This window comes from Paroedura picta, chromosome 1, assembly GCF_049243985.1.
Source record: "Paroedura picta isolate Pp20150507F chromosome 1, Ppicta_v3.0, whole genome shotgun sequence".
Taxonomy (NCBI): domain Eukaryota; kingdom Metazoa; phylum Chordata; class Lepidosauria; order Squamata; family Gekkonidae; genus Paroedura; species Paroedura picta.
This window is the reverse complement of record NC_135369.1, coordinates 101745986-101762072: the sequence shown is the minus strand read 5'-3', so window position 1 is coordinate 101762072 and position 16087 is coordinate 101745986. Positions and strand designations below refer to the sequence as shown.

Genomic DNA, 16087 nt, shown 5'->3' with positions numbered 1-16087 from the left:
TTCTTGAAGTCAGGCCTCCAGAACTGCACACAGTACTCCAGGTGTGGTCTGACCAGTGCCGTATACAATGGGACTATGACATCTTGTGATTTTGATGTGATGCCCCTGTTGATACAGCCCAAAATGGCATTCGCCTTTTTTACCGCTGCATCACACTGCCTGCTCATGTTTAGTTTACAATCCACAAGTATCCCAAGGTCTCATTCACACACAGTGTTACCTAGAAGCGTATCCCCCATCCAGTAGGCATGCTTTTCATTTTTCTGACACTGATGCAGAACTTTACACTTATCTTTATTAAATTGCATCTTGTTCTCATTTGCCCATTTTCCCATTGTGTTCAGATCTCGTTGAACTCTGTCTCTATCTTCTGGAGTATTTGCCAGTCTTCCCAATTTGGTGTCGTCTGCAAACTTGATGAGTAGTCCTTCCACCCCCTCATCTAGATCATTAATAAATATGTTAAAAAGTACCAGACCGAGCCCCGAGCCCTGAAGTACCCCGCTACTCACCTCCCTCCAGTCTGATGAAACACCATTGACAACAACTCTTTGAGTGCGGTTCTCTAACCAATTTCCTATCTACCTAACTATCTGAAAATCCAGATTGCAGTCCTTCAATTTATCCATCAGAACATCATGGGGAACCGTGTCAAAAGCTTTACTAAATTCCAAGAAAACGACATCAACCGTATTTCCACAATCCAGCAAACCTGTCACCTGGAAACCAGGTTGGTCTGACAGGACCTCTTGGAGACAAATCCATGCTGACTTCCTTGGATCACCAAATTGTCCTCCAGATGTTTGCAGATCGTTCCCTTTAATATCTGCTCCATTATTTTACCCACAACAGAGGTCAGACTCACTGGTCTATAGTTTCCCGGGTCATCCTTCCTCCCTTTTTTGAAGTTCGGAATAACGTTTGTTCTCTTCCAGTCCTCCGGGACATCTCCAGTCCTTACAGAGGTCCCGAAGATGATGGACAAGGGAAAGTTCTTTGAGCACTCTCGGGTGCATTTCATCCAGCCCAGGGGATTTGAACTCATCCAGTGCAGCTAAATGCCTCTCAACAACCTCTCTGTCCATGTCAACCTGCCACCCAGACATTATCTTTTGGCTACTGCCATCTCTATATGTGCCTAAACCCTTTGACCTGCGGGAAAAAACAGATGTAAAATAGTCGCTGAGCCTTTCTGCTTTCTCTGCATCCTCCGTTAGGGTTTGTCCTTCCGCACCCAACAGTGGGCCTATTGCCTCCTTTACGTTTGCTCCTCACATAACTGAAAAATCTTTTCTTGTTACAGTGAGCTTCCCTGGCCAATCTTAGCTCACTCTCAGCTTTGGCCTTTCTGATGATTGATCTACAGTGCCTAGTAACCTGTAGGTACTCTTCTTTAGAGCTCTGTCCTTCCCTCCATTTCCTGAACATTTTCCTTTTCTTTCTTAGTTCCTCTTGAAGTTCTCTGTTCATCCGAATAGGCTTCTTAGAGCTCCTGCAGTGTTTTAGTCTTTCTGGGATAGTCATGGATTGAGCATGCAATAGCTCTTGTTTGAGTAGCGCCCACCCTTCACATGCTCCCTTCCCTTCCAGCATTCTCGTCCATGGTATGACACTCATCATGTCTCTGAGTTTATTAAAGTTTGCCCTACGAAAATCCAACATCCGCGTCTGGCTACAAGCTTCCTTGCCTCCCTATCTCAAAAGGAATTCTATGAGGACACGGTCACTTCCCCCTAGAATCCCCACCTCCTTCACCTCATCCACCAGCTCTTGCCTGAGAAACTGAGAAACTATCTTGCTGCAGCACCCTACCAACTGCTTTGAAAGATCTGGCTGAGCTGGGTACAAGGAAAGGAAGAAAGAAAGGCTAGATAGAGTATTGGAAAAAAATGACCTGCAGCTTGGCAATTACTGTAGCAACTATCATTGTGCTGACTCAGCTATTGTTAAGCTAATTTGCTTTAGTCATGAAACAAGGGAAGTTTAACCATCCTAGAGTGTTTTTTGCTGCACTCAGACTCCCTTGTGCCCCTATTGGTTGCAATGAGAACTGCATTTCAAAAAGGAAAGGAAAAATGTTTGTCTGGCTTCAAAATGCTGGCTTCAAGGGTCTCCTTCAAAGCCCTTCCTCAAGTAATGCCTGTGGTGAACCACACCTTGCACCCTGCCCTTGGTATGATTTAGGTAAATAGTGTTTATGGCATCCAGAGGATGATTAAGGGAATCCACATGACACAGGAAAGGACAGAGAAGCGCTATAAGTTTTTTGGCTACTTGTGATTCTTCAATATTTTTTGAGTATCATAGAAAAGTAGCACCGTCATTTGAAAGCAGTAAGTTGTCTTTGGAGTTTCACAGAAAATAAATGCAGGCTATATATTAAAAAGAGAAAAAGAAATTTTCTTGACAGAAGACACTGTAGAAGCTCAATCTGCAGTAATGAGAGGATTCACACATTATAAAATCCATGTGATTGTCATAAGGACTTTGGATCCTGGAGTTGCCTGCTCAAGTGTACACTGGCCAGTTGGCTTTGGGATCATGGTCACAGTGGAAAAGGAACTTAAACCTTTCCCCCCTGCACTGCTTTCTGGCCCTGAAGCAACCCTTAGGAGCCAGTGTTTTCCATATTGGAAACTTGTTTAAAAATGAAGGCTATGCATAACAGAGCAAATAGTTTCTCCCTGGGTTCAAAAATGGTACAACAATGCAAAACCGTGAGTCCATTCAGTGTGTTTATTATCCAAATCAAGTCTACAAGTGCATGTATGTTGACAGATCACATGTCTGTCAGTTGGGCTTCATGAGGTGTGCATTGGCCTTAATCAGATCAGACTCTGCTAAATGCAAAAGATCATAGGCTTCATTGAGGTATACTGGCAATAAAAATACTATTTAGCAGATCTCTGTTAAAACCACAATGAAAATGTTTTTAGTAGCCTTTTCTCGTAAAACTTTTTGGAGCTTTCTATGTAAGAGCTCCTGCTTTCTATTCCGTTAAATGGGTTTTATTGTTATTGTTTTCCCCCCTGAGTTTTTCAACATTTGCCATGGACAACTTCATCTAAAACAATATCTTGGATGCCATATTTTTACTACTTAAATGCCTATACTGGTTTGTTGCATGTAACTTCAAAAAAATACAAAGTAATAGATTTATATTTAGCAAAAGCCACTTAAATATTGTTTCTTCCTTTTTTTAGATTTCCAAGAGCCATATGCAGTGGTTGTCCTTCTAGAAAAAGATTTAGTTCTTATTGATCTTGCACAAAATGGGTAAGAATTTAGGATATAATGGAATTTCATGCTGGGGTCTCTGTTCCATACGTGCTGTTATATATATAGTTCCATGAATGTTGTTGTCAAAAACTCTGAGTCTTCTATTGTATTCTTGCTTGATACTGGCCTGCTGAACCCATTTTAAAATACTGCTAAAAGAACAGGTGAAGAGTGTCTTTAATTTTGTTGTTACTTTTCTGGATTGAAGAATTTTGAATACATTCCTACCCCCTTCTACCCAGCCATAGGACCTCTGTTTTAGAGGGGTGAATTTCAGGCGACTCTGCTCAAGCCATCTAGCCACTGCTTCCATACATCTGGCAAATGGTTCCGGCGGGAGTCTGTTTGTCTATCCATAAGGACATCACACACAACTGTTCTCTAGAGTTTTAGAGAGTAACCCTACTCAGAACCATGCTCGTGTCTTTTCAGTGGGTTTTACTTCCAGAAAATTATTTGTAGGATTGCACTCTTATTGAATGAATTCTTTATGGAATGTATTAACTATATTACACTGAAGTGCTTTGTTTCTTTCATATATTTGTACAGTGTGTATTGGCCACGCTCAGTAGGTTAGATAACCTGGACAAGGCCAACCATTTCTTCATTCTTGTATTCCAAGAAAATTGTACTAAAAACATAAACTAATATTTCAATAGTGCATTGTACATATTTAGAGTTTTTTCCTTGTCTGTTTAAAGTATAATTTGCATCTAGTTACTAAACTTTGTATTAATTCTGTTTATGTTTTCATGGTGGTGAGATAACCTTAGTCTAGAAAATAATTTAAAATTTAAATAAAATTGCCCTAATTTTTACTCTCTTTTGTTTAAGGTATCCTATATTTGAGAATCCTTATCCCTTGAGTATACATGAATCTCCAGTCACCTGTTGTGAATACTTTGCTGATTGTCCAGTAGACCTTATTCCAGCACTTTATTCAGCTGGGGCTCGTCAGAAGCGTCAAGGATATAGTAAAAAGGTACTAAGAGGAATTAAAATTCTTACTCCATAATAGTTATGTTAAGCATTATTTAATTTAATCTATTGGTTTGTTTACTTAGGAATGGCCTATCAATGGGGGAAACTGGGGTTTGGTTACCCAGAGTTACCCAGAGATCATTATTACTGGGTAAGTAGCAAGATAACTTTAAATGGTGACAGTTCTGATTTGATGGTTTAACTGTTGTATTGAATTTTATTTTTATTGATTTATAGAATTTTAGCCTCTTCAGACAGAGCAAATTTTGAAAAATAGTCTACACATTTATAAATAGAATATTTTTTTAGTTTTCTGTATTTTATTATCTGTTCAATAAATAATGTTCCCAGCATTTACTTTGATTCTTCAAGCATCAAGCATTGATGTCCATGAACTTGAAAGCATGTAACTCTGCATAGTGTCTCTGGTCCATAAAAATATATTCTAAATTCAAAACAGTTTCAGTAAGAGATCCTTTTACATTCTTTGTATTGTCAGAAAGAAAAATGCCACAAAATTTGGTTATGTTTATGTTCATGAGACATGAAGCAGCCTTGTACCAAATCAAATCTTTGGTCCATCAGGACCACTATTCTCAACACAAACTGGTAATGGCTCTCCAAAGCTTTAAGTATAGGTACTCCATATCGGTGGTCCCCAACCACCGGGCCGTGGCTGGTGCCGGGCCGTGAAGGCCCTGGCACTGGGCCACGGCTCCCTCTCCCCGCCCCCCCCCGCAGTAAGAAACTTCCCAGGCCGCAAGCTTGAGGCCCGGCAAGCTTCTTACTGTGGGAGGGGGGGGAGAGGGAAGCAGGGCCGTGCCGCGCATGTTCGTTTTTGGCTGCGCATGGCGCATGCATGCATGCGCGGCATGCACGGCTGGGCAAGCGCCCTCCCTGCTGCCGCCGGTCCCCAGCCTGAAAAACGTTGGGGACCACTGCTCCATATGATCTGCTACTTGATCCTTGAACCCTGAGGGAAGGCACAGTATAATTGTTTTAATAAATAAATTTTAACTAGAGATGCAGGGAACTGAACTTGGAAACCTTTGCATGTCAAGCAGATACCCTACCACTAGGACATAGCCCCTTTGTTGAAGTACATAGGGCTGGTTCAGTTATCAGTTGCTCACCTTTAGTACTGTGAAACAAAATAAACATATTGTATTCCAGTACACAGTTTAATGGTATTTTACGGAGGGAAAGAAATGTGACATTTATCCCATATTTACTATGGCAAAAGATGATCTTTAGAATGCATGTTAAAGAAGATCTCAAGTGTAGTGTTTTAATCCTGTCAAAGTTATCATTGACTTTTACTGATGAAAATAAAGCATTGACTAGCAACAATGTGAAACTCTTGTGGATGTGAAATATCTCTGTATTCATGTTGTACCTCAGGACTCACTGCATTATTCAAGACCGTCTTGAGATTTTGTTTTATTTAGAGAATTCATTTGCTGTCTCTCCAAAGACCTGCTCAGAGGAACTTATAAGTAAAAACGGTACCATAAAATCATAAAAATAGTATAACCTATTTATTAAAATAAGTCAGAGCAGAAAAACACCCTAATGCTACCCTCTGTCCACGATTCCAGAGAAAGGAGATCAGCCATTGAAGGGCGGTCCCTCTGATCCCAGCATCTTCAAGGCAGTGAGCTAAAAGCACATGGTTGGCCGTGTCAAATGCTGATGAAAAATCTAGTAATATAAGCAGTGACGTCCTGCCCCAGTCCAACTGGCGACAGAGGTCATCCATCAGGGCAACTAGTGCTAGCTCTACCCCATGGCCAGGCCAGAAACCTGACTGGGATTGGTCTAGGACCAAAGCTTCTTCCAAGTATACCGATAGTTGGACTGTGGCAGCTTTTTCAAGCATCTTCCCCAGGAACACTAAGTGCAAGATGGAGCGGTAGTTGGATGGCTGTTGGGGGTCCAGGGAAGGTTTTTTGAATAGTAGGTGAACAACTGCCTCTTTTAGTCCCTCCGGGAATTCTCCTGCTGAAAGGGAGAGGTTGATTATCTCCCGGAGGGGGGTTACTATTCTTGTGCCTGATGTTTTTAGTATCCATGATGGACATAGATCTAGAGAGCAGGTGGTTGGTTTCACTGCCTTTAGCAACTTTAGCATAGATCATCATGGCCAGTCTGTGCTTTCTGAGAAATGGCCATAGCTGGCATAACAGTCAAAATGAATAAAGGCACGACATGAAACAGAGGAGCACAAAGCCGTCAGCTATATCCTTCAGCACATTCCCAAGCTATGAAGCTGCTCCAGGACAGACCAATTCTTTAGTCCTCAAGTGATTTTGTCATTGACCAATGGTATGTTTTTCTTGTTTAGGCTGTTTATTGTCTGTCTTCCATCCCATTTACCTTCTCTAAGCACCTATTCATGTCCTTCATACACAAACCTCGTTCAGATGATAGGGCAATAAAAAGCAGGGCATCATCAGCATATTGAGGGACTGCTTATCTCCAGTCAATCTATCCCATCTGAGGCTTGAGAAACATGATGGACAATCAGCCTGTAAAGTGAACATACAACTTACAAAAATAAAGATTTAGTCAAGGTGTTCACATTTAGAATAAGAAAAAAAATGAAAAACTTAAAATCTATTGTTTTAAATAATTTTGCCGGTGATATAACAATGCTAGGAAACAAATGAACTACATAGGGATATTTTAAATATTGGTTTAATCTGGGACTATTGCTTTCTATTTCTAAGAATAGTTTTTAAAACTCTTCTGTTTCATAGGCATGCAGATGGTTCAATCAAGTTTTGGGATGCTTCTGCAAGTGAGTATTTTGCCAAGTTTTGTAAGGTTCTTATAGAAAACACTGTCTAAGCATATTTGCTAGTATAAACGTATTGTGTTATTAGTATTGTGTCATCATTCCACTTCATTAACATGATTGTTAAAATCTTAAACCAGCTAATATTAGTGGTATTGACAGCTGTTCAAATCAATTTGATTTAAGTCAGAACTTTTCCCATTAATGTTATTAGGATGTAATGACAACCAATTTTAATAGAATTGGAGCAAAAAAAAAAAAAGTGGAGAGCACTAGGAGATAGCCAGTTTGGTGTAATTAGAGGTCATGAACAACGCTTGTGAAAGTTCTTATTTTTCATTTTTTCATGCAACCTAAAAAAAAGCATACACCTTTAAAGATAAATTTAAGCTATACAATCTAAGCTATACAATTTATTTTACTGATTTAAATTAAAGCTATACAATTTATTTTACTGATAATCGAGAATTAAGGCTGTGATCTTTCTGTGGAAGTAGAGGTTGAAAAATTCCCATGTGTCTGTGGCCCTTTGAACTGTAGCTGAAATGTAAAATTACCAGGACCCAGAGGATTAGTACAGTATTCTGCATATGTACCCCAGAGGAATGGGAAGGCGACTGTAAGCCGCTTTGAGCCTCCTTCGGGTAGGGAAAAGCGGCATATAAGAACCAACTCTTCTTCTTCTTCTTCTACCCAAACTCTGCTTGATCACATTCTTGATACACTGTCCCTGAGGGATAAGGAGAACCTTTTGGAGGGCTGGATATAGGTATTGTAAATAAATTATATGTTACAAAAAGCATGCAGTGATATAGGAACAATCTCTGAAGCTTATACTTGTTCAGAAGTGCTTTTCAGACATGGGACGCCTTGGATTCTTCAGGGGGGGACCAAACTGTAGCTCTTCAGATGTTCATGGACTACGATTACCATGAACCCCTGCAGCATGGTGCTGGAAGGGGCTCAGGGAAATTGTAGTCCATGGACACCTGGGAAGTCTCAGTTTGGCCACTCCTGCAATAGAGAATGAATTGTACATAGTGTATAACATTCACTCAGCACTGTTAGAACTATAGTATAAAGGGAGAGGGGATTTTCCAAACAATGGTACATATTTGTTCAATAATTATTTTTGCTTATTTCTAGTAACACTGCAAGTGCTATACAAGCTAAAAACATCTAAAGTCTTTGAAAAGTCAAAAAATAAAGATGACAGACCAAGCACAGACATTGTAGATGAAGACCCCTATGCCATTCAGATCATTTCATGGTGCCCAGAAAGTAGAATGCTTTGTGTAGCTGGAGTTTCTGCACATGTCATTGTTTACAGATTCAGTAAACAAGAAATTACAACAGAAATTATTCCAGTAAGTGGCATTTTACTTATTTATTTATTATTTACATTTATATCCTGCCCCTATCAAACTGTTCGTCTCATGGGGGTTTACAGGTGTTTAATATATTGGGTAAAAGCTCTGAACGTAGACAATAATCGCACATTCTGATGACTCCCCCCATCATCTTTGCAGACACCAGCTTTGCCTCCTAAGCTATTTTTGAAGTTTTACTGATCTCCCAAGAACCATATTTCATGAGATTCAGTGATCAATGTGTAGTTGTTGCTTCCCCCTTTACGAAAACTTACATATCCATAAGTCTTCTCGAATTATGAACAGTTGGATATTGTAGGCTATAATCTGATGTATGCTTTACTTGGTAAAAACCATCAAAATCAGTAGAACTTCTTTATAACAAATATAGTTTTAAACTAATTTGAAGGTGTGTTGAGCAAGTTACAATTTTCTTGACTTAGTCATATTAGAAACTAGCTCTTCTTTGAAGCTTCATTTGAAACATTTTTTCTAATGGTCTTTTATGAAGACTTTGTGCAATTTGCAAGAATTGTTCTCTGTTTTGTTCTGTGTTCCTTGATTAGGTTATAAGTTAGTTCACTTACTTCCTGGTTTAGTTTGTCCTTTTCTCTTTCTGACTCTTGCCTGCTGTTGCTTTGCTGGCTCTCTGCCAGAGCTGCATAGTGATTTGATACTGGTATTTTGTTAAGGTGGGAGTCTTTATTTGGAAAATAATCATCAATCTTCTTTTGTTTGCTGGCTGGCAATAACTCTTCCTCCTTAGAGTCGCCATTTCTTCTTCGTTTGTTTCCACCCGTCTTTATCATTTTAATGACGACTTTACTAAGCAGCCACAAAAAAAATACTATGTTCCAATAATTGTGCCTAGTTTCAGGTGTGCCAAAACAAGGTTTGAAGATGTAACTTCTTGTCTGTGAGTTCTAATTAAGGAGGGTTGGGATGTTGCTATGTTCCACAGCTGGACGGGACGAGGCGAAATCACAAGCTGTTTGCTGATTTTTGTGTGCTGGCAGATTACCTCAAGAACCGCACACCAATTAAGACTCCCAGATGACCATTACAGTAGCATGAAAGAGAAGTTCCTTGATTAGGAAACAGGGAGAGTAACAGAGAACTTTAGGATTTAAAACAGAGACCACCTTGATTACACTATTTCATAGTGGTCATCAAGAGTTAAAAAGGGAAGTGTTTGAGCACAATTTGATATTAGAGAATATCATTTTCTTCTGGACCACCTGAGATAATTGAAAGTTTGGTCATTTTCCAGTGCTCTTATTCCTGTCGTGTAAGTTGCTGCAAGAGGGCAGCACTGGATCACTTCATCTGTATAGCCCAGAGTTTCGTGAAACCCTGGGGTTTCTTTACAGCACTGAAAGGGTTTCTTGAATTAGTGGAAGTTAATTAATTGTTAATATATTTTTCAAATTTGTTAAACATTTATCGGTTGATTTAATCATATATGGTCATGTTGACCCGTTTCCTCCCTCCCAAAATTGCCAATGATGGGCCTGGAGAAGGGTGGAAAGGGTAGGGTCCCTAGGTTAGCATGTACACAGCTATGCTTCCCAACCATGTGGAGACATGACTAGATTTTTAGATCCAAAGAAGGATAGATCTAGAAATCATAAATGTAAGAAATTACAAAAAATGTATTTGGAAATGTTGAAATTAGAAGGTACCTGGAGGATCAAACATCCAAAAGGTATAGATTTCACTTTTTTTTCCTGATAGACATTCACATATTCAAGGATAGAAAATTCTGACAATGAATCTAGATAAAGTAGCTATTCAACTGAAAATGTTTGCAGACCATAACTTTATAGAAGTAGTTTGGCAATGCAACAGAAAACCAAGAATAAGGTGGAGAATGAATTATGCTCTTCTACTAAAAGATGAGTTCAAACAGCTGATTCCAAAACAAAAGATTGATTATTATGTTGGATTCATGTTATTATTTCAGTTAGAAACAGAAGAAAAGCAAGAGAGAAAATGTATGATTAAGTGGAAGCAGAATTTTAGAGAGCAAATACCTATACACTTATGGGAACAGTTATGGGGAAAAGAAATTAAGTTCAGAGCCAGTCAGACATTAAGAGAAAATTGGTATAAAATGATTTCCAGTTATTTTACCCCCCAAGGATCTTGATAAAGTAGATAAAAATGCAAAGTAAAATGTTGGAAATGCCAAGATTTAGACTGAACATTTTAACATGTAGTAGATGTGAAAAAAGAAGAATGATATTGATAGGAAATGCATTTAAAATGCAGAATATATTAAAACTTCAATTCACTATGGAAGCTAAGAATATGCTATTAGGAATATTGCCTAACAAATTACCAAAAAATTTGCCCAGCCTCTCATTGTTAGAAGGTTTTAATGCTGCTGCTTCACGATAACAGCAGCAACCCATAGCTTTCCAGGAGTTGGTGTGAGTTTTCGTCCCTGTTTCCCGCAACAAGGGAAAGCGGATAAATCAGCTTCCCCTTTCTTATTGCAGCACATGAGGCAAATACCAGGGCAAGCATGTCTGTAAGAGGAAACGTGCAACAGTCCCAGTTGCATTTTGCCCGCCCTCGCAATCACCCTCCCCTCTCCATTTCTGGAATGCAAAGTTGTTGTTGTTTTTTTAATGGCACGGTCCACGTTGCTACAGGAATGCAAACCGACATACCCTTGTATCTGTGGAAATAAAATGTACTGTCATGTTCTCTTCAGTGTGCACAGTATAATATTGGGAGCAGCCAGTAGCCCTATCTTTAAAAAAAAACATACCTGGCTTTGTTTTCTGGTGGGAGGACATCAACAGGGAAAGAGGGATGTGTATGTTATGAAGCAGACCTCTCCCTATTAGCATGGCGTCTGTGTTCTGTTTTTTATTCTGCATTGTGAACACACAAGACATTTTTTTTTTACTTCAATGGCTGTAGCTATGCAGACACATAGCTTTGGTTGTCTAAAATGGTGGCCACTGCATACTCCATGGAGGAGAGAAATGTTGGCAAGCAAAACGAATGAATGAATGATCCTCAGGGTCCCATCACCGTGGCCAGCATAATTCTCAAACCTACCAGACATAGCAAGATTCTCATAAAGAAATCAAGGAGAAGGTTGTGTTGTTGTGGTGGGTCCCTGTAGCAATGTGGAAGTTTAATTTTATTTTAAAATAATTTTGGGACTCAAGTAGGATGTTTGTGTCCCCAAAACCGCCGCTGTGAGGGGATTGGTGGCTTATGTTGATTGACAACCTGTGAAGTGGGGCGAAACCAGTGGGTTGTTCATGCTTCTGGCTTCTCCACCACTTTGTTGGGAAGGGAAAAGTCACAAGAAGATGGTGGGATAAGTGTCCCGTCAGGAAGCAGCCAAATGCGCAATTTACTATCGCACTTTTACAAGCAAGAGGTGGCGCACATTGTCCACCTTTGTGCAGATACAGTCTGGGTGACACATCTGCTCTATATGCAAGAGGATAACCATGTTGATATGAAGTAGTGCAACAAAATTTGATTCCAATGGCACCTTAAAGACCAACAAAGATCTATTTGAGGAAGTGCACATGCATACAAAAGCTGACATCTTGACTAAATCTTTGTTGGTCTTAAATGTGCCATTGGACTCAAATTTTGTTGCACATCTGCTCTAGATTCCTTTGTATCAGGATGAGTTATGGCACAGAAACTGCACTGGTAACATGTGCAGATGCTGATCCTTGCACTGTGCAGATGCTGTGCAGATGCTGATCCTTGCACAATATCTTGAATTTCCCCTTAAGCTGTAAAACTGCCAAGAACTATTGGTACCAACTTTAAGTAGCCATCTTAAATTCTCCAGCACTTGTATTATTCAGGAGAACAAGAAAAATTATCATGGATGATGAAGCTTCGGGCCCAGCAGATTGAGCTATTCCAGTCTTCTTATGCTGCTGAATGATAATTGTTATCTCAAATTGTTATCTGTATTTTTATGCATAGAATAATATAATTCAGCTTTTAAATTTTCCTACCTAAATTATGATATACTGGCATAGCTTGGGATCCAAGTGGCATGATTTGTTGTTATTAGCTACTCTAGGATTCTGTATGATTTTGTTTCACTTCACTGTTACTTACAGATGCTTGAAGTAAGACTCTTGTATGAAGTAAACTATATAGAATCTCCTGATCCTGAACAAGTGCCGCCATTGCCTACTCCAGGCACAGGTTCCAATCCTCAATCCATTGTTCCCCAGTCTCATCCATCCACTAGTAGCAGCTCATCTGATGGGCTTCGGGATAATGTCCCATGTTTAAAGTAAGTATATATATATATATATATAGTACACTTCTAAAGTTGTATCTTGCTTTAATAGACTATTTAAACTGGTTTATGCAGTGCCTTTAATGCTTTTGGATACCACTTTGGGACTGTGAGTTGGAACCTGGCATTCTGCTCAGTTTCCTGTGGAAACTTCCTCCAGCAGAAGGAACCTTATGCTCAGATGGATAGGATCCATCCTACAGTGATCTATATTTTTTCGTAGTATGTGGTATTACACAGCTGCAGTCAGACTGGGGTAACAATACATGAAGTTCTAGGACTATTGGACTACTGAAAATTGATCAGATCCAGATGACATACACCAGTGGATTCATTAGGATCTCAAATGTGTCTCAAATGTTAACTGTTCTATGAGCTAGGATATGTAATGTTGCTAAAATCACTTTATCTAGAACAGGAAAGGAAAGTGGAAATGTCACACTGATTCTTAAAAAAGGACTTTAGAGTATCTACAACATAGCCTAACATCTAACAAATATGGAGATCACAGGTAGATAGATCCAGGAGGGCCCTTGCTGATCAGACCTGTGACTGCCTAACTATTATAGCAGAATTTAAGTATAAATGAGTCCTACCAGGTGTTTAGAGTTCCAAGCTCGGATGTAAAGACACAGGGTAAATCAGGTGGCACCGACGATAATACAAGCAACTCAAACAAGCTCCAGGAGTTAATTAGAAAAGAAAATGCGTAGGAGAGCCTCTAGAAACGCTGCTACTGCTCCGTCGCCATCTTGCCTAACTATTAGCAATTCTAAAGGAAAGGGATTTTTAAAGGATATACCTTTTTTATTTTACTGTGAAGAACCAGCTTTTGATTAATAAAACTGAGTGGGAATTAAAGGAATTGATTGGGAATTTAAATCCTTTCACCCTGTGCCATGCCATCTAAATTGAAGCCGTTGCATGCATAATTTACCTTATGGTGTTGGAGAACCAGGCTTGATTCCCTACTCTTCCAGATGCAGCCAGCTGGGGTGACCTTGGTCTGGCCACAGTTCTCTCAGAGCTCTCTCACCTACCTCACAGGGTATCTGTTGTAGGAAGAGGAAGGGTAGGTCATCTTCAGATAATAAAAAGTGGGTAAAAAAACAGCTCTTCTTCTTTAACAGATGTCATGTCTGTCAATTTAGAATTCAGAAGGCTCATCAATTATCTTCTGAAGTAAACCTGTAAAGCTCACAGCTGCACTCATTTCTGTTAACAAATATAAAACATACCCTTAGTTAGCTTAATAAAATCTTATTAAGTTTCACCAGATTCTCATGAGGATGAATAGAGGGCAAAATGGTCATATTGCATATATAAAAAGTAATAAGCATATATTACATTTATGTTTCAGAGTTAAAAACTCTTCCCTGAAAGAGTCTCCAGGCTATCAGATTGAACTGGTTATTCAGTTAGTGTGGGTGAGTGGAGAACCTCCTCAGCAGATAACTAGCCTTGCAATCAACTCTGCCTATGGCTTGTAAGTAGATTCTATATTACATTGTATCTTTCAAAAAATATTGTCCTTTTAACAGAGGTTGTTTACAATGATTAAAAAACAACTGAATCTGTAGTATTTGGATGAGGCATTTGTATCCACTATAGCAAATAACTGCTGTAAACAGCCTTGCACACAGTTGGTCAAAATGTGCTTAAATCATGTCTTAGCTTTTTGCTCCACTCCATTGTAGCCTTTCCTGGAAACCCTTTTTTCAGTCACAATAATACCGAATATATACATTAGGTGGGAAATCAGTCAACTCTAAACAGTGTAAATCTGCTTAGGCTTGTACATATGACTTCAAATGTTTTCAGAGTGTGGAGGAGATAGTGATGGAAGATTGTCCTATGATCCCATTGTATAGATGCAGAAATGTACTCATGAGTACAGGAAGGTGCTTTATACTGAATTAGACAGTTGATTTACAATTTTCGGTAGTATTTACTCAGTCTTGCAGCAATTTCCCAGGTTTTGGAGCTACCAGATCATGTACCATAGTTTAACACCACAAACATAGGCAAGCATAACTCAGAAGGCCAGCTGTTGCAGCTGCACAGCTACAAAGCCATAATCTTGGTCTGATGGAGTCAGAGGTTTGCAGTTTAATGAAGATAAGCATCAAATTGAGTTATGTACTCAGCAGCCTTTAGTAAAGCAAATTGTTTTTTAATGCAGAATTTGTGTGTGAGTTTAGTTTGTATTCTTAAGGATTTGTTACAGACTTATTAGATAACTATTTTTAAAAGTTCTGTGGTGGTCAGTTATTAATTAATATAAGAATATATTTGTGCTAGCAACCTTCACTGGAATTATATTCTTCTCAACAAATGTTCTTTCAGAGTAGTTTTTGGCAACTGTAATGGTATTGCAATGGTTGATTACCTACAAAAGACTACGCTGTTAAACCTTGGCACCATTGAATTGTATGGTTCTAATGATCCGTATAGGAGGGAGCCTCGATCTCCACGTAAAAGCAGACAACCTTCTGGAGGTAAGATTCCAGCACTGTAAAGTTTAGCAGCAGAAGTTATACTGCTATACAATCAGATAAGTGGCAAATTGGGACAATTATAAACATCTAGATTTTTCTTTGAAAACAAGGGCTATATGTGTTTAGCACTGTCATTCTCTAGTTTTCTGATTTTCTTTTTGTAGAAGACCTCTCTAATCTGATGATGGTAGGTCAGTTTTCTTGTTTGTAAACATGCACAATGACTGCTGTTCTGGGGCAGTTGTCATTATCTTCTGTGGTCCATCACCCTTTGTTCCTGCTTAGTATTCTGTATTTGGTTTTCCAATTAATTATTTGTACTACATTATTGGCTCTGCATTATTGGTATGGATAGAAATGGCTTGCTATTCCATCTAGTCCTTTCTTCATTTGAGGATTTTTACTTTTATGGATGCTAAATTTATGGTATTTCATCCATGTAACCTTTCTCTATTGAGATAATTTTTTTTAACTAGCTACTTTGCTTTCTCATTCAGCATCCCCCTACCTTTTTTGGACACACTTTGCAGCATGATGCATTCAATGTATTGCAGCATATACTGACAAGCAAGTGCAGTTATTCAAATGAAGCAGTGTTTGGGAGGAGTGAGTGAGAACTAAAGGTCAAAATTTTGAACAGAGGAAGTGCATATAAATATAAACAAGCAATTTTATACAACAGCTCTTGTTACCCAAATGTTTCACAGGTGTTTGTAGTGGTAAATAAATGCAAATAGGAAGATGTGCCCCAGGGAATCAGTCACAGATTGCTGTGTTGCCAGATCATACTCACAATAACAGTCATCGGAGAAACACCTGTGTCACCAGGCTGATGCACAGTTTGTAAAACGTCTTTGTGCTGGGG

At 39.1% G+C, this 16087-nt stretch overlaps 1 protein-coding gene across 4 annotated transcripts in view; it reads left to right on the top strand.

Annotated features, from left to right (window-relative positions):
* STXBP5 (syntaxin binding protein 5) overlaps positions 1–16087 on the top strand; it is a 168395-nt gene that overhangs the window by 101243 nt on the left and 51065 nt on the right. For all 4 annotated transcript variants that reach the window (XM_077350455.1, XM_077350448.1, XM_077350439.1 and 1 more), the window contains 8 exons: positions 3204–3276; positions 4114–4261; positions 4344–4411; positions 7020–7060; positions 8204–8424; positions 12540–12718; positions 14085–14210; positions 15071–15222. In XM_077350455.1, the coding sequence (XP_077206570.1) occupies positions 3204–3276; positions 4114–4261; positions 4344–4411; positions 7020–7060; positions 8204–8424; positions 12540–12718; positions 14085–14210; positions 15071–15222 (1008 nt within the window). The remainder of the gene's footprint in view (positions 1–3203; positions 3277–4113; positions 4262–4343; positions 4412–7019; positions 7061–8203; positions 8425–12539; positions 12719–14084; positions 14211–15070; positions 15223–16087) is intronic.